The sequence below is a fragment of the Ochotona princeps genome, chromosome 8 (assembly GCF_030435755.1).
Source record: "Ochotona princeps isolate mOchPri1 chromosome 8, mOchPri1.hap1, whole genome shotgun sequence".
Lineage (NCBI taxonomy): Eukaryota > Metazoa > Chordata > Mammalia > Lagomorpha > Ochotonidae > Ochotona > Ochotona princeps.
The window spans coordinates 65,867,267-65,892,331 of NC_080839.1; the positions used below are offsets into that span (position 1 = coordinate 65,867,267).

The 25,065-nt window shown below is 39.4% G+C and overlaps 1 protein-coding gene across 1 annotated transcript in view; it reads left to right on the forward strand.

The window, feature by feature from the left end:
- Positions 1–25,065, forward strand: part of ITSN2 (intersectin 2) — a 148,264-nt gene that overhangs the window by 54,533 nt on the left and 68,666 nt on the right. Inside the window, exons 4-17 of the mRNA XM_058668221.1 lie at positions 901–964; positions 1,740–1,903; positions 4,358–4,564; positions 4,694–4,790; positions 5,630–5,769; positions 8,299–8,362; positions 8,896–9,033; positions 9,468–9,553; positions 10,191–10,453; positions 11,947–12,096; positions 14,191–14,331; positions 16,801–16,888; positions 21,225–21,364; positions 22,303–22,383. Of these exons, the coding sequence (XP_058524204.1) occupies positions 901–964; positions 1,740–1,903; positions 4,358–4,564; positions 4,694–4,790; positions 5,630–5,769; positions 8,299–8,362; positions 8,896–9,033; positions 9,468–9,553; positions 10,191–10,453; positions 11,947–12,096; positions 14,191–14,331; positions 16,801–16,888; positions 21,225–21,364; positions 22,303–22,383 (1,823 nt within the window). The remainder of the gene's footprint in view (positions 1–900; positions 965–1,739; positions 1,904–4,357; positions 4,565–4,693; positions 4,791–5,629; positions 5,770–8,298; positions 8,363–8,895; positions 9,034–9,467; positions 9,554–10,190; positions 10,454–11,946; positions 12,097–14,190; positions 14,332–16,800; positions 16,889–21,224; positions 21,365–22,302; positions 22,384–25,065) is intronic.

Here is a 25,065-nt window from a genome sequence, read left to right on the forward strand (position 1 = left end):
ATTACAGTCAGATATACAGAGAGGAGGAGAAACAGAGAGGAAGATTTTCCATCCGATGAATCACTCCCCAAGTAAGCCGCAACGGCCGGTGTGCGCCCATCTGATGCCGGGAACCAGGAACCTCTTCCGGTTCTCCCACGTGGGTGCAGGGTCCCAAAGCATTGGGACTGCTTTCCCAGGCCATAAGCAGGCAGATGGATCAGAAGCCAGCAGAAGCCAGGACATGAAATGCTGCCACAAGTGGTGGCTTAGCCTATTGTGTCGTGGCAACAATCTCCCAAATATACTATTCTCTAACAGGTATTAGGAAGAAAAGATTAGGTATTAGGAAAGATCTGGTTGTTGTAGCAATGAAGAGACTGAACTAGCAAACAGCTCCCTGCTTGTGGCCTGGGAAAGCAGTCGAGGATGACTTGAGTCCTTTGGCTCCTCTGTCCATGTGGGAGACCCAAAAAGAAGCTCCTGACTGCAGGTTTCAGATCAGGTCAGCTCCAGCTGTTACAGCCATTTGGCAAGTAACCAGTGGATGGAAGATCTCTCTCTTTCTCTGTCTCTTTCCTCCTTCCACAGCACACCCTCCCCGCCCCCCGTAACAATGCCTTTCGATTAAAAAAACAAATCTTTTTTTAAAACAGTGTTTTTAATAATAAGTTTTATTAAATACAGTGTTACCAAATAAGATACCAACTGAGGGAAAACTCAGATGAATAAATTCGGTTGTGGCATTTGTTGCTTTAAAACATCTATGTGTTATTAAAGTAAATGATTATGCTTGTTCTTTAATAATTAGAATTAAAGTTATAATAAATCCATAACTTTCCCCCTTTGTTATTATCCAGAGGCATTGGAATGATTCCATTTATTAATCTACTGCTTGGTGTTTGTTTTTCATTCCTTCAGGTGATCAAGCCCGCTCTTTTTTCCTACAGTCAGGTCTGCCAGCTCCTGTTTTAGCTGAAATATGGTAAAGTGTTTTATTTTAAAAATTTCCGCTGTTCTGTTGCTTTTTATAATTTGTGTTAATGACATTGTTTTAGATCTTACTTAATTGTGAAATAATATTTCTTCAACTTTTACAAAATACATTTTATTGAGCAATTTTTGCTATTCTGTTGCTTTTTATAATTTGTGTTAATGACATTTTGATTTCACTTTATTGTTGTGAAATAATATTTCGTCAGCTTTTGCAAAGTACATTTTGTTGAGCTAATAATTAAAAACAACTGGCATTGTGTCTTGTAGGCCTAATTTTGCAAAGTTACATTCATGATCACCGAGAAGAATTTCTTTACAATTTGGCAGGATCTCAAATTCTTCTTTTTGTTATTTTGGTTCATTTGATTTACAACCTGTAAATCTAAAATCAGCCCTCCCTTCCCTTGGGAGCTGCTTCTGTGATACCTGGAGTTGCGTATGTGTGTGTTCAGTTAATAACAAACCCTACTCCATTTTTTTCCCACTTGGAATACCCCCGTATCTTGTAGAGAGCCAGGCACATAGCATACATTCAATAATACTAGAACAAATGACTAAATTGCAGTCAGAATTCTTCTACTTTTGAATAATTCCTTTGTATCCACATTGGTGGAATTCTGCCCAGAGTTTTCTAGAATGCGTATAGACAGGCAGGGCTCAGTAGATGCTGTCATGGAAATGCCATGTCATTGTCAACCTCAAAAGTAATGTTGGTGTTCTTGTCACACCCCACATACCAATCTATCTGTCTCCTGCTCCTGTAGGGCTTTATCAGACCTGAACAAGGATGGGAAGATGGATCAGCAGGAGTTCTCCATAGCTATGAAACTCATCAAATTGAAGCTTCAAGGCCAACAGTTGCCCATGGTTCTCCCTCCTATTATGAAACAGCCTCCAATGTTCTCTCCATTAATTTCTGCTCGTTTTGGTATGTGTTTATTAATTTATTTTCAGCATTTGGTAGTTACACTTGATTCCTGCCCATAATATTTGGGAATTAGAAAAGGGTTTGTTAATAAAAAAAAAAATAAATAAATAAAATAACAATCTCCACACTCCAAGTTAATTTTCAAGTCTGAGATAGTATTAAGATTTGTTTTTAAGCATTTTTTATTTTTATTTTTAAATATTTTTAAGATTTATTTACTCATTTGAAACAGAGTTTACTCCCCCAGTGACTGCAACTGTTGGAGCTTGGCCAGGCCAAAGCCTGGAACTTCATCTGATCTCCCCTGTGGGAGGCAGAAGCCCAAGTTCTTGGGCCATCTTCTGCTGCTTTCTTCAGCACATGAGTCGGGAACTGCATCAAAAGTGGAGCATCCAGGTCTTAAACTGACACTTTCATTGGATGCTGACAGCACAAGTGGTGGCTTAACTTGCTGTGCCACAATGCCAGCCCCCCAAAAATATTAAATATAGTTATAGTTAGCATGTCCACATGTCCCAGCTATCCAGAGACAATTCTGATTTATGCTTCTTGCTTTGATATCTGGTCTACTTGGTGTTGCCTGTCATAACTCACAATTGAGTAATAAATGATATAACTCCTCATGGTTATAGCCAATCCTGAATGCAAGGGAACTTTAACAAGTTCATGGAGAGATGGAGTTAAGTAATCATTTCAGGGGAATGCATTCGGCCTTAGGGCTTAAGATGTCCCCATCTTGGAGTATCTGGGTTCAACACCTGGCTCTAGCCCCTGATTCTAGGTTCTGTAAATGCAGGCCCTGGGAGGCAGCAGTGATGGTTTGAGTAGCTAAGTTCCTACCACTCATGCGAGAGACTTGCATTTAGTTCCTAGTTCCTGGCTTTGTTGTGGCCATGTGGGGAGTAAACTATCAGATGAGCTCTCTCTCTTCCCCTTCCTTCTCTCCCTCTCTCTTCCTCTATGTTTCTGTCTCTGCCTGTCAAATAAATAAGCAAAATATAAGTTTATTTAAGTGTAAAAAAATGTATGTAAAACTAATTTTCAAGCCCAGAGGCAAATGAACTTTAAAATTTTTAATTTACTTTTTAGCATTTATCTAAGAAACAGACACAGCTCCTATCCACTGGTTTACTCCACAAGTGCCTACAATGGCTGGCACTGGGCTGAGACTGGAACCAAAAGCAGGCACCACGGTCTAGGGTCTGCCATGTGGATGGCCAGGACCCAACTCATTGAGCCATCACCTGCTGCTTCCCAGGGACACATTTAGCAGGGATCTGGAATCTGGTATGGAGCCAGGACTCACTCTCAGCCCCTCCAACACAGGATGTAGGCATCCATACTGGCATCTTAACTTGTAGGTCGATGACCATCCCATACTGTAAAGATTTTGAAGTCCTTGTGTATGTGAACTCTTCAAACAGTTTGTGGATAATGTATATCATGAAAATACTGTGCATGACTTAACTGTGTCTTTTTTTTTTTGGCACCTAAATAAACTTTCTTTTAATTCCATTTTCTATGGGCTCTTGGAAATATCCTTGCACCGTTCATTTTCTCTATATATATGAGTAATAAAACAATTTGAAATTTTTTGAATTCCCTTAAAATGGTTTCATTTAGAAGTAATTTACAAATTATGTGTAAATAAAAAAAATTCCTTAATGTAAAGGTTAATTGGTTAGCTAAACTTGGGCCCAACATTACAAACTATATGCTAGTTAATTTGCATGTGCATCACAGATAACCAGCTGTATGTTTTGTATTAATTTTGAATAGGCATTTTACATGATTATGTGCAAGAAGCACTCATTTTGAATATCTCTGTACATCTGAAACATGTCCTTTCGCTCCAGATGTTAGATCTTAAAACTAGCAGTGCTGTCTTCATTGCAGTGAGCTCTAGAGATAAATACCAAATCACTGTGTGATCACATTTTCATACTGTATTTAGTACTTAGTCTTCTACAGTTAGTAAAGAAATAAAAGTCACCACTTAGTTTCTTTTAAAGAAACTTTTTTAAGTTCAAAGTTATTTTATGTACAAGAAAAGTGAAATATTTGGTATGCTTTCTTGGAAATAATGAATATGCGTAACTGGGCCTTCCAAAGTATCTGCTAATTAAAACTTGTTTATTTGGAAAGTGTGTGTTTATGTTAGTCAAATAACTTAGTAGCACTGAATTTATTAAGCTTGTACAAAACCCCACATTTCATCTGGTAGAATATTGTTTAATTGAAAAAGGCCTCATACAGGTAGCAATATTAATATTAAAAACAGTAGCTTACCACCCTCACTGCTGGTTTAGTGCTACATTATGGCTTCATAAGGATAGTTTGTCCAGGATACTTTGTAAGCATTGGACCTGCTCACCAGTATGTAAGCTTGGTTTTTGGTATGTGTTTAATAATTGATTGAGTGGTATGAGGAAATGTGTGTTCTTTTGTCCTTAGGGATGGGAAGCATGCCCAACCTGTCCATTCCTCAGTCTTTGCCTGCAGTGGCACCCATGGCAGCACCCTTGACGTCTGCGACTTCAGGGACCAGCCTTCCTCCCTTAATGATGCCTGCTCCCCTAGTGCCTTCTGTTAGCACCTCATCATTACCAAATGGGACCCCTAGCCTCATTCAGCCTTTGTCCATTCCTTACTCATCCTCAAGTAAGTACTTTGTGTTTCATGCGAAAAAGGATACTTTTATGTGTCCAAATAGATACACATTTCCTTTGTCCTTTCAGTATTGTTTAGTGTGAACCTTTTCCTTTTTTCTGTTGTGTTTTTTTTTTCCAGCATTGCCTCACACATCATCTTACAGTCTGATGATGGGAGGATTTGGTGGTGCTAGCATACAGAAGGCCCAGTCGCTGATTGATTTAGGATCTAGTAGGTATGAGCATTTAGCACAACTTCTTATGCTTTAACAAGGAGTCATAAGCTTTGTGCTTATCCAGCTTTTACTTTGTAGAGGCCAAACATAAGTACTTAAGATAAACTTATTATTTGCAACTCACATAAGGTAGATTTGTGATTTTATTTTTTAATTATTAAATGTCCTGTTATTTTGCTTTAGAAAATGTTTATGTAAATAAGACAATTCTGCTTTATTTTAGTTAGTCACATTTTTGGCTCATTGCTAGGTGCGTTTATTTTTTAAAAGGTATTTACATTTCCCAAAATGACTGATAATTGTTATTTATTGTTAACTTCTTTTTAAAGAGAATTCTGCTGATTATCCTCTAAATTTCAGAAAGCACAAAGGCATCATTCATTACCTTTTATGTCATGCCACTGTACTGTTCGAAACTGTGTACAAAGAATTAGCTTTGACCCGTAAGATGAACATTTGTATCCCAGAGTAAGACACTCATTGACATGACCTTATCTGTTCTCAGTAGCTCTGAGTCACACTTTGCCCATCCTTACTCATGTACAGGATGGAGGTAGAAAGGTCTTTTTAGTTTGTTTCGAAGGTTAGATTTAATAACTGTGAAGGGTCAGGCCCTAGTTCTTGATACATCGTTGTCTTGTGGCATTCTAGGCTTCATATGTTACTTGTTTTAATGATAATAACTAATTGACTAAATATAAATGTTTTAAAAATATCAAATACAGAAAAAATTATTATTATCTTTTATAAAGCATGATGGTTAATGTCTCTGCCTAATAGAAGCTTAATTGAATGTATTTATTCTATAACATAAACATTTTAAATCAATTTCATTGTAGTTCAACTTCCTCAACTGCATCACTCTCAGGGAATTCGCCCAAGATGGGGCCCTCTGAGTGGGCAGTTCCTCAGCCTTCAAGATTAAAATATCGGCAGAAATTTAATAGTCTTGATAAAAGCATGAGTGGATACCTGTCAGGTAGGTACATACCGTGCTCCAAGGTAGGAGAGAATCCATCTTTTATGTGGGTTTCTGAACTTGCGTTTGAACTCGTCCTTCATAGTTACCCTACAGAATTAGCATCCTAATGTGTAGCAGGTATTTGATAAATATTCTAAGTTGTGTAGGATTTAGAGATGGATCCAAATCTGTTGTTTGTTTCCCAGCCATTTCTGTCAACTTGAGCACATAAACATATTCTGAACGTTTCAGAAAGCAAGCACCTGTCTCCTGGGAAGGTCAACCTGCATCCCCTGAGCGTCAAACAGTAGACATAGAACCTCAGGTCACAGGGTCACTAAAATAGTGAACTTTTTCTGAGCTCTACATTTTGCATTTAAAAAGTTTCTTTAGCTGCCAACAGTGGATTAGGAAGACATGCTTAAAAAAAAAGATAAGCATAGAAGTAGTCACAGCTTCAGTGTCCATCAACAGAGAATGAATAAATCATAGTGCATTTGTGTAGTAGATATGGCGATAGGAATGAATGGCTTGCTGATATGGGTAGTAGCATAAGTGAATTTCACAGATATTCTATTAGATAAAAAAAAATCTGGCAAAAGGTCTCTATTATTGAAACCATCAAATGAAGCTAAAGAATGGGAAGCCTAATTAGTGACAGAAAGCAGAACAGCCTAGTTCCTCTATTGAGAAGGAGCCATATACATTGCTCCCGAGGTGCTAGAAGCATTGTGTTTCTCTGTGTGAGTGTTGGGTATATGTTATCTGCCTAGGTAAAAATCTATTTTAAGCAGCTCACTGAATCTGAGTACACTGTGTATGTACTGTGAGTACAGAGGTTGTTCTGCTTTGAGGTATGAAGGGCTGACTGGAGAGCAAACTATTAAGAAAGAGTCTACTAGTGGTGCTTTGTCTATGTCTGCCACAATGTATGGAAGTTAAATGTTGTGTTTTTAGAGGATGGTATTCTGAGGATAAAGCTGTATGTTTGTAGGTAAGGACGGGACTTTCTTTAAGAAGAGCAGTTTTGCTTGTATGCTGTATACATACTTGTATGAGTCCAAGTGTATAAGGTCAAGGCTAACTTGGATCTGCCTGTCTATGTTAATTCAAATGTAGCAGTTGGTGATCTGTTTTTTTTCCTTTTTCATCTCTTTCTTTTCTCCCTAATCACACAGTCTTTAACTGATTTAGATTAATACACTGGCTCAACTCCATACCAGCCATGTGTCCTCTGAATGTTCTTAGGCACTGACCTGCAGGGAGAAGGAAGACCTGATCCACACCTTCGAAAAAATGTAGTACAGCTCACGTGGCCTCAAGCGCTTGAGCTTAAAAGTGCTGTACTAAATGCAAATGAGAACATGAGCAGCTCTGAGAGAAGGTTACACAGAAGGTGATGTTTAAGCTGGATTCTAGAGGATAAACAGACCAGCAGGCAGAGAGTGGAGGAGCAGGCATTGGAGGCAGAGGATATGCGATACCCAGGGGTTGGCAGACTGTGAGTGTGCATGTCCAAGTGGACGTTCCTTGGTAACATTCTGTGCTGGCTTTTAGTGGCCCTTTATATTTTTCAGACTTGGGCTGCACACACAAAGCCCCTATCCATAGGCATTTAGCCATTTACATTTACTCTCTTTTTTCTCCTGCTTGCTGTGTTGTCTAGTGCTAAAAGATCATCTTTGCATTCTTTTTGGCCAAGAGCTGAAATATTAGTTATTGAACTTTTCTTCAGGTTTGAAGTATTCTCCTTTTAGCACAAGTATGACCTCCTCAGATCTCATTTCTTAAGTTACAACTGAGGAGTAATTAGTTGAGTGAAACTGTGAGCCATTTCTGGTGTTTTTCTTTATGTAATTTGTATTAATTGAAATGCAAAAGATTTAAATCCATAAAATTAAAACATTGTGCTGCATGTTGTTCCTTGTATGTTGTTCCTTGTGGTAGCTTTGCTGATCAAATCCTCTGCTGGGAGCTCCCTGGAACAGTGTGATCAGCTGTGTTTGGTTAGCTTTTGCTGAGGAGGAATTGGCAGACACCATCTGTTGTATGCGAAGCAATTTTGGGTGGGGCTTGACTAAGGCTGGCCCCAGAATGGGGGCTGACTGCTACAGCACTCAAGGCTCAGTCACTAGAAGAGCGAGGTGCAACATCCATGGTCCAGATTTAAATTAGGAAGATGAGATCTGAGCAGGCATTCACAGAGCTGTGTTCCACACAGCTCTGGGAGTAAAAAACTTGAGCTTTACTCTGATACCTTGTGCCTGGTGCCTTGTGCATCCTTTGTGTGTGCTGTTCTTTTGCTGGAAGGATATGGGAGAGCACTTGTGTTCACTAATTCCACATTTCTAACTCCTTTTGGCTGAGATTACAGTTACTACCTGAATACTTAGTTTCTGGCATCTGATAAAACAATCAAAACATTTTGATGTTGAAAGTTCCCTGGGGTAGTAGCAATGTTGTTTTATAGGTAAAAGCTATGTAGGTTTGCATGACTTTAAAGAGGTTAAAGAATTTTTTTTTCTTATGCTTTTCCCACTCAATTAGGTTTTCAAGCCAGAAATGCCCTTCTTCAGTCAAATCTTTCTCAAACTCAGCTGGCTACTATCTGGTGAGTTTGTCCCTTAATTATGATTGTTAGCTATACGTCCTCTATTTGCAGAAAGACACTGTTCCTGTAATCAAAGCAGAAGAATCACAGATACTCCATAAAAGCAGAATTTGGAAGTAGATGCTTACTTTGATTGTAAATGCGCAAAATATTATATTTGAGAATTTGACATTTAATTATCTTACAAGCAAGACATTGTTTGCTTTATATAATGCTTTCTATGGGAAATCAGAGATTACCTCTATTTTAATATTTAGGTAAATGTGGTTTGATAGGTGAATTAACCAGGAACTAAGACAAGCCACTTTTTTACACTGTGTGTTTTCCTTTATATTTCAGTTTCTTCTGTGTATTTTTGTTATAATAATTAAGGTAAAAATGAGCTAACTTTTCTGAATATCTTCATGTTTTACTAAAATGTGTTAACCCAATTGTTTTACTGTCATTTTTTCCCCCGAAATAAGAATTTAAACTATTTAATCCATATGTTACGCAAACGGACTTTGAGTTGTGAATCTTCCCGTTTTCTGTAGGACTCTGGCGGACATTGATGGTGATGGGCAGCTGAAAGCCGAGGAGTTCATCCTTGCCATGCACCTCACTGACATGGCCAAAGCTGGACAGCCGTTGCCACTGACTCTACCGCCAGAGCTTGTCCCTCCGTGTTTCAGGTGAGTCGGGTGAATGATGGTTTGATGGCTTGGTACATGTGGCTTCACTTTGCGATTTACTGAGGCCTGTGCTCTACTTTAAAGGAGAGTTAAATATTCGCACTGCCACTTGATTTTAGTAGTCAGTGAGTTCCTTTCCTGGGAAGGAAAACACACCTCAAAGTAGCTGTCTTTTTACCAAATTATAGATTAGGAAACTGATGCCTCAGGAGATTCAGGAAAACTTGCCCAAGAATGTCAGTTACCTAAGCTGTAATTTGAATCCAGGTCTCTCTGACTTGAACATCTGTAACTGCATGCTGTAGCTTGTAAGTTGTAGGCCCTGCTATTTTCTAAATACTGCATTGCCTTAATCATTGCAAATCTTGTAGTCTAGTCTGGGGATTCCTATTTTGAATGATACTTAGTTTTTTTTGTTTGTTTGCCTCTCTTAGAGGTATGAAACAAATTGATTCCATTAATGGAACTTTGCCTTCATATCAGAAAATGCATGAAGAGGAACCTCAAAAGAAATTGCCAGGTAACACTTATTGGCTAAATAGTACTTATATGTTTACAATGAGCTCTTTAAAATTTTATCTTGAAATGAAAATAAATATTTAGAATTTTTACATTTCTATTGTTTCATTTGCTATGTAAGAAAACAGTTTGATAGATTTTCATGTGAATAAGTTAAGATAGTCACAATGAGAAGAATATGAAGGAAGAAAAAAGGTGATGAGTATGTTTAGAAAGAATGTAGACATTGAAGTTAAAGTGCTCTTCCCCCTTAAGTGGAATCATTAGGTCAAACTTTATGATAAAACTTTTAACCTAGAAATAAAGGTTAAATATTGGTAGAGAAAGTAGCTCTTTTAAAATAATTTTTAAAATTGATAATATTATCTCAAGTAAGAAATGTATAGCCATATGACTCTGGCTGTCCCTGAAGAAAACTCTGGGAAGCAGCCGGACAGTATTTTTATTGGCAAAGATAGTAAATCTGGACATTTGTTTTCCTAAAAATGAGTATTTTCCTACTTGTTCTTAAGTTAAAATTATCCTTAGGAGAAGGATATAATTCAAGTGATCATGAGGCATGAGTGTGTTGAAAATAGACTTCGGGTTTTATACAGTCCTCCTGTGTGAGAATGCTTGCATTCTAATGCCTGATTCAGTTACTTTTGAGGACAAGAGGAAAGCCAACTATGAGCGGGGGAACATGGAACTGGAGAAGCGACGGCAAGCGCTGATGGAGCAGCAGCAGAGGGAGGCGGAACGGAAAGCCCAGAAAGAAAAGGAAGAGTGGGAGCGAAAACAGAGAGAATTACAGGAACAAGAGTGGAAAAAACAGCTTGAATTAGAAAAACGCTTGGAGAAACAGAGGGAACTGGAGAGACAACGGGAGGAAGAAAGGAGGAAAGAGATAGAAAGGCGAGAGGTTGGTTTTCAGTTGTTTTATTCTAAAGACCATCATTGGGTCTGATAAGTGACTGTATTTCATTTGTTTAAAAATTATTCATTTTTAAATATTTCTTGGGCCTTTTCCTCTGCCTTGTTTCATTCCTGTTTATTCAAATCTGCATCTTCCCTTGAGGAGGGAAGAAAAGTGCTTTCATGCAAGAGATTTTTCAGAGCTGGTAAGTGGGAGTAACAACATTCCTGGAGCCAGCGCTGTGGGCAGACGGCAAGCCACTGCTCACAGTGCTGCTAATTGCATATGCGCATTGATTCAAGTCCCAGTTGTTCCACTTCTGATCCATCTCCTTACTGATGTGCCTGGGAAGACAGAGGAAGATGATCTGAGGGCCTAGGCCCGTGCAACCCTTGTTGGGAGGCCTGGAGTAAGCTACACTCTCCTAGGTAGCAAGATGATCTTGTACTGGTCCCTAGGGTATTGTTGTGTGCAGTCCCTAGGGGGACTGATTGCCTTATTTATTGTTTTTAATTTTTATGTATTTAGTATTATAGAGTTCTTTTTTTTTTTTTTAAGAGTTAATTTCTTGTTTGGAAAAGAGAGGGAGAGATACAGAGAAAGAGATCTTTCATGTGCTGATTGACTCCCTACATGGTCACAATAATCAAGTTTGGGCCTGGTGAAAGCCAGGAGCCAGAAACTCTTTCCACATGGGTGGCAAAGGTCCAAATACTTGGGTTACCATCTGCTGTTTTCCCAGGCATATAAACAAGAAGCTGTATAAAAAGTGGAGCAGTTGGGATTTGAGTCAGCACTCTGATGTGGAATGATGTACTGCGGTTGGAAGCTTAACCCGCTGCAACACAATTCATTGGAGACAAAGCAAGATAGATGAAGAGAGAGTGAGGAGAAAGCATTCACATGCACTATTCACTCTCTCTAATGTTTGCGATATCAGTCTCCTTAGAGGTATCCAACAATTAGTTACTGGCTGGGGCCAAAACCAGAGGCTTGGAATGCAAAGCAAATCTCCCACAAGGCCAGAAGGAACCCAGTTACTGAGCCATCATCCCTGCATCTCAGAGTTTATATTAGAGTGTAGGATACAGCCTGACAGGCAGCTGATTCCTTAGACCCAGTGCCTATCTCTGGAAGGCCAGGGGTGGAATGCAGTAAGTCACAGTTCAGTGAAATAGTATAAATAGAAATTTCTCCTTCCCTGTAACCAGAATGAAGATATAATTATTCCTATTAATACTTACGCTTGTAAAGTTATTCTTTTGCTTGCTAGGAGAAAAAAATTTTCCTTCAAGGCAATACATGTCTTATGGATGAAGCTACTTTAGTGGAAGTCTTTATTTTAGCTCCATTGATAAAACCAGCTTTGCTCAGATAGCCTGAGGTATGATAGCACACTAAATCCTAGCACGACCTCCCTTTTATCTTTGACATCACATCGGGTTTTGAATGATGCTGAGTGTTTAATTTTAAAATTATTGTTACTTCCTTATTTTCAGGCAGCAAAACAAGAGCTTGAACGACAACGCCGTTTAGAATGGGAGCGAATTCGTCGACAGGAACTTCTCAGTCAGAAGAATAGAGAACAGGAAGAAATTGTCAGGCTCAGCTCTAAGAAGAAGAGTCTTCATCTTGAGTTGGAAGCACTGGTATGGCTAATGTTAAGTGAAGTTTATCTAAATGATACTAGAATTGAAGGTATAATTAGGGTTTGAATGCACATCAGTTATGTTTCACTGCAGTCATATATTCATACGTCTTTTTAACATACTAGAAAGTCTAGTTTCCTTAAAAAGATACAGTCTCAAAATGCTGCGAATCTGTCTTAGTCTCCGTTCACATGCTCTTGGGTCATGTGTGTGCTTCTAGGCAAGGCATATTTTTAGTGTGGGCATCTGGAGAGTGAACCAGTGGATGGGAGCTCTCTCTTGATAATCTGGTTTTTTTCCCCTGCTTTTCAAAGAAATAACAATAATGTTTTATTGCCTTCAAATGGACAAGAATACTTACCATAATTATTAATTATACCATGATACTACAAAACTTCAACTAAACTCTTTTTAAATTCTTTATACTACTTGGATATCTATCTGAACAATCATCTTGACTATATTTTTTTTCTCAAAAATATGATGGGAGAATACCTTACGATTGATTGTTTTGGGACCCCTCACCTCATCAGCCACTTCTAGCTGGTTGGGGTCAGGGGGCGTGACCTAGCCTGGCTGGTTCGGAGCAACTGGGGCCATCTTTGCTAGGGTGGACAGAACACCAATTGGTGCTGGGCTCCACCTGCTGGGCAACTGATGGTGAGCGCTGGGGACTTGGGGTTGTGGAATTACTGCCTAAGGACATCCATGGATAAAGCCACCATCCCTGTAGGTGAGGAATGAATCCGGAGGGACTTCTAATGACAGGGCCACTGTAATTGCAGGTAAGTGAGAGGGCTGAGACCTGGTGGTTTGGAGGGGAGAGACCAGAAGTTGTGTATGGATCAGACCAATCACCTGCCTACTTGGGAGTCATGAGATGAGCTTGTCCACAGAGAACATTGCTCTTCACCACACAACAGACCATGCAAAAGCTAGGCCTGAGGGCCTGTCTAGCAGGGACTAGATTACAGTACCTGACTGAGTGCAGGAATGGGACAGGTCACATTAGGCAGGGCCATGACACTAACCAGCATGCAAGAGAACCAGGTCCAGGGGTAGATTCTGTGGGGGATATGTGGGCCCAACCCTGTGGAAATACAAGTCCCGCTAGTACACTCAAGAGTTGAAGTGGAGATGGGCTGAGCTAGATGTGACCACAGAACCCACCAACATTTACAGGTAGTGGGAACAAGAATAGGCTGGCCAGGTCCAGGCTGCAGCTCCTGCATGTGCATCCTAAAATAGGGTATGTGTTGGGGGTGGGCAGTATGCAGCATTCACTAGCTCATCCAAAGGCCAAGATGGACAGGAAGACTATGCCAGGTAAAGGCCTAGCACCCACTGTCATGCATGAAATCTGGGTGTGGGAGTGGGCCAAGTGGGGAAATTTTGGAAACTTCCTAGTGGGAGTTTCTTGTTTTGTTTCTTCTTAAAAGTTTTAGTCAACACATAATGATTATGCATATTTATGGAGTACAATGATACTTTGATACATGTGTAATGATCAACTCAAGGTAATTATCATTTCCATCTTTAACATGTGTTTTTAATTTCTAAGAATGGTGCATTTCCAATTAACTGTTAACAGTCACAGCTGCAAAATATATACTCAGTTTTATCTAGTAACTTATTTTGAAAGATTCATTTATTTATCTGAAAGAGTTAGTCAGGGAGAGAAAGAGAGATCTGTCTTCCCTCCACTGGTTTACTCCCCAGCTGGTCACAATGGTGTGGGCTGGGCCAAACCCAAGCCAGGAGCCTGGAACTCCATCCTGGTGTCCCAGGTGGATGGCAAAGGCCTGATTCCTTGGACCATCCTTCGCTGTTTTTCCGGGTGCATTAGCAGACATCTGTTCCAAAGTGGAGCAACCAGGGCTCAAACTGGTGTCCGCTTGGCATGCTGGTGTCACAGGCAGCGACTTAACTGGCAGTGCTACAACAGTGGCCCCTCTATTTAGCTTTAGGCATTTTTCAGACTCATTGTGAATGATATGTGCCATTTAGAAATGTAACTAAAAATACTACTGTCCAGGTAGGAACACTTCCTACTAACATTTTATGTTACCTTATTTTTATTTGATCTTCCCATAGAATGGCAAACATCAACAGATCTCAGGCAGACTTCAAGATGTCAGACTCAGAAAGCAGACTCAGAAGACCGAACTGGAAGTTCTGGATAAGCAATGTGACTTGGAAATTATGGAAATCAAACAACTCCAACAAGAATTTCAGGTGAATGCTGTGCTGCTTAACTGTCCTGTAGGAAATATAAAGAAAGCATGTGCGAATGTTGCTAGTTCTAATACAGTAGCTTCACTTTGAGGGTCGTTAACACCTTTGGATCTCTGCTAGGCCTGTAAAATGTGAGAGGATTTCAGAGTGTTTATGAAAAATTGATAAGGTAAAAATGAGTGACAAAACCTTTTTCTCAGCTTAAGATTCATCAAATTCAAGACACTTTGGTAAGTGATGTTTAGCAATGTCAGTGTAGTCTTTTTTGCTTAGTTAGCTGACAGAAATTGGATGCTCTTTATGATTGTTTTTAAGATTAGAAAAGCAAGGAAGTCAAAAGGAGCCGAGTCAGGACTGTCATTTCCCGTATCAGCTCTTGCAGAATTGTTGTTTTCGATGAGAGGACTGAGCAAGAGTCTTCTTGTGGTGACTTAGTGCCTCTCCCTGGCTAGCTTCGTTTGTGGCCCCTTTGGCTAACTTTCTCAGAATGCTGTCACAATAAGAAGATATTAATTACCTTTGGCTTTCCAGAAAATGAGCCATAAAGGCCCAGGAGACTGTTGTCATGCCCTTAGCTCATAACGAGTTTCCTTTCTGCCCTGCCTGGGCCACCTCTGCTACTTGGGAGCTGTTGCTCTGTGCATTGCTTTCTGGATCATCCTGGGAAAGCCATGTTTCGTCTCCTGTTCCAGTTTTTCCAAGAAATGCTTTGATATCTTGACCCCCTCCTTATCTGAACTTCCCATAGGAAACGCTGCTCTTTTCTGCAGTTGGTAAGAGCACAGTAGCTTTGCCACCCATCAAGCAGAAAACTTACCCCACTCTATAATTTTTCAGTCAGAATTGTGTAAGCTGAACCATTGAGGTGTCTGTGGTGTTTGTTTCTGCTGTTCATTGTTGGTCCTCTTCTGTTAGCGTACCAGAAGATTGCTGTCATGGTCTGATGTTGTGGCCTGCTTCTGCAACACTGTTTTGTCCCTTCTAAAATTGAGTTGCTCATTGGTAAATTGCTGATTTCCTCGTGGGCATTGTCTCAGTAAACTTTTTGTAAAATTTCAGTGATTTTACAGTTGTTCCAAAAATTTAAAGTGATTTCACCATTATTCCAACCAGGCTTCACTATAAATTTCATGTGTGTTCTTACTTCCATTTTAAAAGAAATCGTGTTTCTTTCATAGGGGCTTTTTTCAAACTTATGTTTTAACCTTTCTTGGAACTTCAAGCTGGATTGTGTTCAGACATGTATTACAAGTTAGAATGAATTTATTTTGGTACAAAAAGAAAATTTGAAATCCATGCATATTTTATTCATATTGTATATTTTCCATGAAACTTTTGAAGATTTCTCATAAATACACGCATTTTTTAATTTCAAGAAGTCTTTAGACCTGCTGTAACTCTGCTAGGTAACTCCACTTAAATATTTATACAGAAGTAGACATTTGTCACTTCTTAAATCATCACTTTTTTATTTTAAAAATAAGTTATTTGCATACTTGTCCCTCCTGTAACAGAACAGCTAAGACTGGGTAATTTATAAACAGACATCATCACAGTTCTTGGGCCAAGCAGCCAAGGCTCAGAGGGCCAGCAGATTAAGCAGTGTCTTGCCTGCTTCAAAAACGGCATCCTCACACAGTCATTGCTTCAGCGCCTTTTTTATGGGGATTAACCTGACTGATGAGAGCAGACCCTTCATGGCTTGACCACCTCTGATGTCTTAGCTCTGAACACTATTGTTCGGGGGTTAGGTGGGAGTCAGGAGAACGTTATAGGGGACACTAGCATTTGACTAGAACATATACTTCAGAAACATTATTTCCACTAATTTCGGGAAGTTTTGACTTTGGGTTATTTCTAGAATTGCAGTGATGATGTTGAATATATCCCTCAGGGATGTGGAAATTCCTCTTTGTGCAGTGGCAGGGTCTGGCTTATTGTTTGCAGAATACAAGCTCTGGAAGCATTCTGCTTTTCTAGAGTCCCTCATCCAGTTCTGCTTTTTTCAGAGTCGCCTTACCCTGTTTCTCTTACTGTGTGGACTCTTCGCTCCAGAAGATAAAACAAAAGCCAAAATCTGCTTTCCTGTTTGTTACCATTGAATCCTCCTGACACGTACACAGATGGTAGAGTGTTAGGATTTCCACACACAGGGGTTAAAGCCACCACTTAGTCTCTGCACTCTGTCATCCGGCAATATGTGAGAAATTGGAAGCTGCTAGACATACCACTTCCACAGAGGCTTTCTTCACTGCCTGTTAGTTTCAGCCCATCATTCATAAATGAAGCTATGCTTACACATTTGTTTTTTAAATTATGCATAATTACATTCTGGTTAATTCAGAAGTTGTAAGCAGTTTACAACTATGTGTTTCCTCTATGGTAATTTTCAAAACAGATTAAGTTTTCAAAAAATTATTGGATACAATTCCAGAGTTTTAATCAGGTACTACCTTTTCTTTTTGTAAGGAATATCAAAATAAACTTACCTATCTGGTACCTGAGAAGCAGTTATTAAATGAAAGAATTAAAAATATGCAGCTCAATAACACACCTGGTAAGTCTCTAAGGTTTGTTTTATCTTCTTATTTCTATTTTAAATTGCTTTAGTAGTCATAATTCTGTTTCTAAAAATAGTGTAACATGTTATAAATAACATTTTTGGATATAGATTTAGAATTTTAAAATACGAAAAATATCACAGATGCTAGAATAATTTAGTAATTAAAAGTAAATGGAACAGATTCATAATTGATTAAAATCCCCATCCGTAATATTTTTATTTATACAATTCAGTTATCAGTCAAAATGTTTAATGGCTATTGTGGCTCTTAAGCAAGACCATGCATTGTGACAAAATTCTGAATTAATTGGAAAGAGCCTTTCAGGAAGAAACTTGACTATTTGGGGGCTGCGTTTAAGATTGTAGGAGGCTTAGCAACTGCCATAACCTAGATGAGACCCTTTGTGTCTTCTAACTTGGATTCTATCAAAACAATTTGCTAAGTTGGTCCTTTGACACCTGTGAAACAAAGTATTCCAAGGTAATCTATGGGAATATGGGGCTTGGTTTTGTCTTTTTTGCCCAGGTACTAACCAAGAAACTAAAAAGAAAATATAGCCCGTAGCAACCCAATAATAATATAATAGGGGGAAAAAAGGTTAATTTTAAAAAAAGTCAGCTTGCAGATGTTGTGTCAGAACTGGCTAATTCAGGTGCCCGAAGTGACAGCCACAGAGGATCTGTCTGCATGCGGACCCTTGTTGAGAGTGCGTGGCTGCTCAGCAGGTCCCAGCAATAATTTCCCTCCTCTTCAGCCATGCTTCAGCTATGCTGTACCAACCTGAGCAACAGGGCCAAGGAGCAAAAAGGAAAAGCAAGCAGAAGATGTGTAAGAGGCCATTGATAAAGCTGATTGGACAGAATGGTCTATCTGTGAGAGAGATAACCGTACCCAGAATATATTGACTGCAAACAAAGATCAATGTGGCCCTAGCAGAGTGACTCTTTGTAGAGCGTGTTCCAATTCAGCTAACATTTACTTGTTTGGCAATTGAGTTCAACCTAGGAAGCTTTTGTTTGGGACTTAAGCTATCTTATCTACCTTCAATTACTTCTCATTATAGTAACCATTTAAGATTACCAAACATGTGCCAAGCACTGCGCTGGGCAGTTTTCATGAATTAGTTTCTTTAATTCATGCAGCAACCCTTTGATATGGGTTTTTCTCGTTGTGCAGCTTAGGTAAGCTGAGGCGCACAGTAGTTAAATAGATTTATCCAAAATGGCAGAGAAGTGCCCTCAGATTCACATCTGTCTGATTCTGAAGTCCATTGTGCTCCCACAGGGTCTCTGTGTCTTCCAGTTACCCAGTGCAGGGCTCATATAAGTGACGTTCAGTGTTATGAACAAGTAACAAATGCACAATTGTAAGACTTTACTGATAGACGTGAAAGATTACTAAATAGAAATATTTTATGTTTCTTGGTGAAGTATCTCATTAATATATATCAATATAGTATCAGTTCAGTCCTAATTGATGTATGTATTTAGTTTTAGTCACATTTCTTTACAGGAAACTTGGCAAGATAATTTACACATTAACCTAGAAGAGAAAGTGTACAAAATTAGACAAGACTTTAAAAACATTAGTGGGAGTGGAAGACTAGCCCTGTCAGATATCAAAACACAAGATGTGAAAACTGTAGTACTTAAAATATTACATTCGTGATTAGAAATAGGAAATAAACAATTGAATCAAATGGAGAGTCTTGAAAGACAGCTATGTGGATTGACAATTGAGGGTAAGAATAGAATACACATTTAACATCAGTGGGGGACCCGGCGGCGTGGCCTAGTGGCTGAAGTCCTCGCCTTGAACACGCCAGGATCCCATGTGAGCGCCGGTTCTAGTCCCTGCAGCAACACTTCCCATCCAGCTCCCTGCTTGTGGTCTGGGAAAGCAGTCAAGGACGGCCCAAAGCTTTGGGACCCTGCACCCGCATGGGAGACCTGGAGGAAGGTCCTGGCTCCGAGCTTCGGATCAGCACAGCATCGGCCATTGTGGTCACTCGGGGAGTGAATCATCGGGCAGAGGATCCTTCTTTCTGTCTCTCCTCCTCTCTGTATATCTGACTTTGTAATAAAAATAAATAAATCTTTAAAAAAAACATCAGTGGGGAAAGGAGGAGCCTTTATGTATTGATTACCTATAAGGGATATAGGGAAAGTCTTTGCTTCTGTATACAAAAATAAGTTCTAGGTAATATACATAAAAGGCCAAACATAAAAGAGTAAGCAAAATATTCTAAAAGGAAAATGTTATTAACTTTAATGTATGAGAAGTTTCTTCAAATGCAAAGCTGTAAAGGAAAACATAGATTTAATGACGTAAGATTGAGAAACTTACGGAGTGGTGTAATGACTAAACAGGCTGATCCTTGCCTTGCATGCATTGGCATCCCATATAGGTGCTGGTTCACATCCTGGGGAAGCAGCAGAGGTGGCCCAAAGCTTTGGGACCCTGTACCCACATGGGAGACCTGACTGGGCATAACCCATGTCTTTTTCTCTTTTTTTAAGAATTTTTTTTTTTTTTTTTTGGAAAGGCAGATTTACAAAGAGAAGAGAAGTCAGAAAGATCTTCCATCCACTGGTTCACTCTCCAAATGACTCAGCCAGAACCGAGCTGATCCAAAGCAAACCAGAAGCCTCTTCAAGATCTTACAGAAGCATGTGGGGTCCCAAGGCTTTGAGCCATCCTCCACTGCTTTCCCAGTCCATAAGCAGGGAGCTGGTTGGGAAGTGGAGCAGGTGGGACACAAGTTGGCACCCATATGCGATATTGATGCTGTCAGGCAGAGGGAGGGTAGCCTCATGCCAGCCTCTCATATTCCGTATCTTGAGTGCCAGTTTGAGTCCCGATTTCTTTTACTATATGATCTAACTTCTAATGCATCCTGGAAGGTGGCAGATGATGGTTCAAGTACTTGTGCCCCTGACACCCATGTGGAAGACCCAAAAGGAGTTCCAGGCTCCCTGGCTTCATCCTGGTCCAGCCCTGGCTGTTGCCAGCATTTGAAAAGTGAACCAGGACTGGTGGCTAAAGTCCTCGTCTTACATGCTCCAGGATCCCATATGGGCACCAGTTCGTATTCCAGCTGTTCCACTTCCCTTCCAGCTCCCTGCTTGAGGCCTGGGAAAGCAGTAGAGGATGGCCCAAAGCCTTGGGACCCTGTTCCTGGCTTCAGATGAGCTTTAGCTCCAGCCATTGGTGGCCATTTGGAGAGTGAACCAGCGGATGGAAGATCTGTCTCTGTCTCTCCTACTCTCTGTAAATCTGACTTTCCAATTAAAAAAAAAAAGTCTTAAAATTTATTTTTAAAAAAGGTGAACAGGCAGGAGATTTCTGTTTCTGTCTCATGTTTGTAACTCCAGTCTTTCTCTGTCACTGTGCCTTTCAAATAGATAAAAAAACATTTGAAAAAATTTAAATACATATAGTACAAAAGATTCAGATGTTCTGTAAATAAAAAATTAAGAATTCAGTAGAACAAATTTGATCAAGGGGAAGTTCAGACAGATCAGTATGCGTAAGTAGATGTTTATTCAGCTGCATTCATTATCAAGAAAGTGTATGTTAAAATAGTAAGATTTCATTTTGACAATTAGCAAAAAGGAGTAAAGATTGATAATATGCAGTAAGATGATATGGAAATAGGTACTGCTGGTAGCATAAATTCACAAAGGATAGTTTGTTGTCAGTTTCTGTCAAAATTTAAAGTGTGCATAGAAAAACAGTGAAGGCATGCACAGGTTATTTCAGTAGAGAAAGAGCTGGTATTTGACATAGTCAAATGCCCTTACAAAACAGGCATAGGAAGACATTTTTCTAAGTAAAGGTCGTCTGGGGAAATCTCATGGCTAACATTATGATCAGTGATAGAAAACTGGAATCTTTTCATCAGATATCTAGAACAGGTGCCTTCTTGCCACTTCTGTTAAATGCAGTTCTGAAAATACTAGCAAGAGAAATTAACCAGACAAGCAAAATCATTTAAATTGGAAAAGAAAAAGGAAAATTATCCCTGTGTGCAGGTGACAATTCTTTCACCTCTAAGCTCTATAAAGTTCTTAAATATATGCATTAGAGATTAGTATGTATGAAGATATTTGTTGCAACATTTTTATGTAATGGTGGAAAATTAGAAACAGCCCAAATGTTAATCACAAATGGGAAACAGTTATGAAGTAGCTGTGATGTGGACTGTCATGGACACTGTAGAGAATGAGCTAGAACATGAACGTCTCAATTGATAAGACAGTGAATAACATACTGATAATGACACAGGAGCTTATATCAAATATAAAATGCATGGTGTTTGTGTTTCAGATTCAGGGATCAGTTTACTTCAGAAAAAATCATTAGAAAAGGAAGAATTATGCCAAAGACTTAAAGAACAATTAGACGCTCTTGAAAAAGAAACTGCATCTAAGCTATCAGAAATGGATTCATTTAACAATCAACTAAAGGTATTTGTTTTCCATCATATCTAATTTTAGATACCTGCCTTCCTACCTTTCTTATTTTGATTTAAAAGAATTAGTACATAAACTGTTACTATGATAGGTATTTCATTTTCATCTTTTATTTTAACTGTACCACAATTTCAAGATTGTTTCTAATTGCTTTTAATATTCTGTTACAAATATTGTGTCATAACTAAGCACATCATTTGCCATATTATCCAGTGTGTGCTGGTTTTTATTGGCATCCATCCATTTCAGAATAATTGCCTTTGTTGGCATTGCAGAACTGACCTCAGCCAGCAACGTGGTGTCAGGCATGTTCTAAAACGGGAAATATGGACAGCTTAAGACAGTTCCAGTGGTACTAAATTCCGTTTTACTTTCTTTGTTATAATGTATTCTAACTTAACTCTATCAGCTAATGCAATAATCAGTGAAATCCAGAACATAATTTGGTACTAGAACCTGCCTGAAGAGTTCCGCTCGTGACAATGGTTGCAGTGGCCGAGCGGAGTGCCAACACACCTGGCATGCTTGGCGGTCCGTGCAGGGTGAGTTATGCACCTAGGAGAGAAGCAGTCAGACCCGGAAACTAGGCTCCTGGCACATCATGCACGTTTGGGAAGAGCCTCAGTTACTCCTTTGCCAATTAAGCAGGGAGTTTCCATGGCATAGAGTAATACTTAACTTTCCAGTGAGAAAGCCATCTTTTCCTATGGTTTAATTTTGCTGACTTATTTAAGATTTTATTGGCACAGAATGACGAAGACAATGCTGTGAAGGCTTTGGTTAAAGCAGGGAAATTTGAGGTGAATGATTTGATGTTCATAGTACACCTTGAACAAGATGTCATGTGTCATTAATGGTCTGACACTTTCCCTACCTTTTATTTTTAAACCTGTGCATAGTTTAATTGGCTTTTTATCTGCCTTATCTTGCAGTGTGGGAGTTTGGATGACTCTGTTCTTCAGTGCCTTTTGTCTCTGCTAAGCTGTCTCAACAACCTCTTCCTCTTACTTAAGGTTATTTTCTAATATCTCGCTCCTGTTTTTTAGTTACTTTACTGTTTCTTTTTTTTTAACTAGACTATTCTTTGCCTTTATCTGAGTACCTTTGCTTGAAATAACATGTACAATATAAACCTTTCTTTCTGCTTGCTTACAAACCCTCTGCTGTCCAGTCGCCTGTTTGAGTCTAATGCCAGAAATCGGGAGGATTGCCACAGTAAGCTTTCTCATGTGAAGCCCAAGTCACTTCCTAAGTTTACCCAGTTGTGGGGCGGGCATTTTGGCATAGTGCATGGAACCGCTGCCTGTGACAGTGGCATCCCCTGTGAGTGCTGGCTCCTGTCCTTGCTGCTCCACTTGTGACCCAGCACCCTGCTGCTGGCCTGGGAAAAGGCAGAGGAAGATGACTGTACTGTCTGGGCCCTTGTCGCTCATGGGGGAGGACTGGGTGAAGCCCTGGCTGCTCACTTCAGTCTCACCCAGCCCTGGCTGTTGCATGAACATCAGAAGAAAGTTCTTTTTCTCTGTCTTTCCCTCTCTATCTGTAACTCTGACTTCCAAATAAATAAATCTTTATTTTTAAAAACTTGCCCAGTCTTCTCTGTGAATTAATTGGTCGCATAATCGCTAATTTAATTAGGAATAAACAATAAAATTAATCATATCAGTGAAAATCATTGTTCGAAATAAAACAAACTATGAAATCTCAGCAGGATTAAGTTATGTATATATCAGGCTGTTCTAATACTGTTATAAGGAAAATTTTATTAAGCCGTTAAGTCTCCTTATCAGGCTTCATATTTAGATGTGCTCACCATTCAGATAAAGATGTTAAAATTGTGTGTATGTTTCTTTTACCGTGGATAGCACACTAAACATTTAATATACTCAGTTCTTATTTTAATGTTTAACATTTTAATATTGTTTAAGTTAATTCTTTATATATGCCACATGTTGATTCTTTAAAATTTATTTTATTTGAAAGGCAGAAAAACAGAGAGAGGAGGAGAGAAAGTGATATCTTCCACTTGCTGGCTTACTCTCCAAAGGGACTCCAGTAGTCACTGCTAAGCCATGTGGAAACTAGGGCCCATGCACTGTCCCACATGGGTGGCAGTAGCCTGAGCACTTGGGCCATCTTGTGCTGCCTTCCTAATCACATTAGTAGAAACTGGATCAGAACTGGAGCAGCAGAATGATACAGGATGCTGATGACAAGTGATAGCTTAACATGCTGTGTCGTAGCACTGGAACCAGTCTCTTGTTACTGAGGCTAAGATGGGGACAGTTGGAAAAATACTAAGGCAGGGGTCTTTTATATTACCCTTTCTAGTTTTAGCATGAATAACCAGATTTTCTGGTTTATTACTTTTTGCTGCAAATTTCACAGAAACTGAAACCCCAAGTTTCTCCACTTGTCAAATGTCACTCCGTGATGATTTGTTGACTGTTCACTCATGCTGATTTTTCAACTCAGGTTTGAGTCTCCACAGGCCAGCAGATTGTTCTTGCCTCTTGTTTTACTTTCTTTCTTCTGCTTTCCTGCCTTCCAGGATTTTTTCACTGCTTATTGATACCTTAATAAGAGTTAATTTAGGAAAACAGAGGGATATGAAATGTGTAGTATCAGGTCAGGAGTCTGACGTGGAAGGCAAGAAAGAGGCCTGTGCAGTCATCATGTAACATGATACAAAGTGATGAGTTCATTAGCACTGAGAGATATCCATTGAACCTGTCAAGGAGACCTTGGAGACCCTGTCCAACGGGCCATTTCAGTTGAGTGATGAGTAGAACTGCAATGAATCAGGAATGGATGGGAATTGAAGGATTGAATCTGAGCAACTATTAGGGATGGCCAAGTGAGAAGAAACACGGTCTCAAAGAAAAAACTTTTTGAATTAAAAAAGACTTGATAGAGATAGCAAAGAGGGAGGGATGATGGGAGGAGAAAAGAGAAAGAGATTGAAATTGGATATTTAAAGTGGTAATTGGTAGAGGACAGCCTTGATTAATAAAGAATTAAGAGCACAGATCAAAGGGTTAAATAAAAGTAATAACATGGAAAAAGATAAGCATCTTTTGTCATATCTGTCAATCCTGTTAAGTGTGACAGCTTTAAGATTTAAAATCAGGAGTTGGCATTGTGGCTGCAGCGGGTTAAGACTGTCTGCAATGCTGGCATCCTATAATGGAGTGCCAGTTCTTTCATAAGCCAGTTTGACTGTTAAAAGAATTCTTTATTTATTTTGGGGTACACGTAAATAAGAGACTGATAGAATTATGATTCCTTATGAAGAACTACACTATTGTAACAAAATGGGAAAAATCTGACGGGGGTGGGAATTGGGGGGGCGGAAATCCCAGCCTACACAAAATTGTGCCACACAATTCAAAATTCAAAATAAAAATATATTTAAAAAAAAAAAAAGAATTTTTTATTTATTTGAAAGGTAGAGTAACAGGGGAGAGACCAAGAGAGTGATCATCTGCTGATTCATTCCCCAAATGGCTGCAATGGCTGGGGCTTGTCCAGGACAAAGCCAGGAGCCCGAAACTCCATCTGGATCTTCCACATGCATGGCAGGGGCCCAAGTAATTGGGCCATGTCCCAGTGCCTTCCTAGGCATGTTAACAGAAAGCTGAATGGAAAGTGAAGCAGCCAGAACTCAAACTGCGCTCCAACAAGGGATGCCAGCA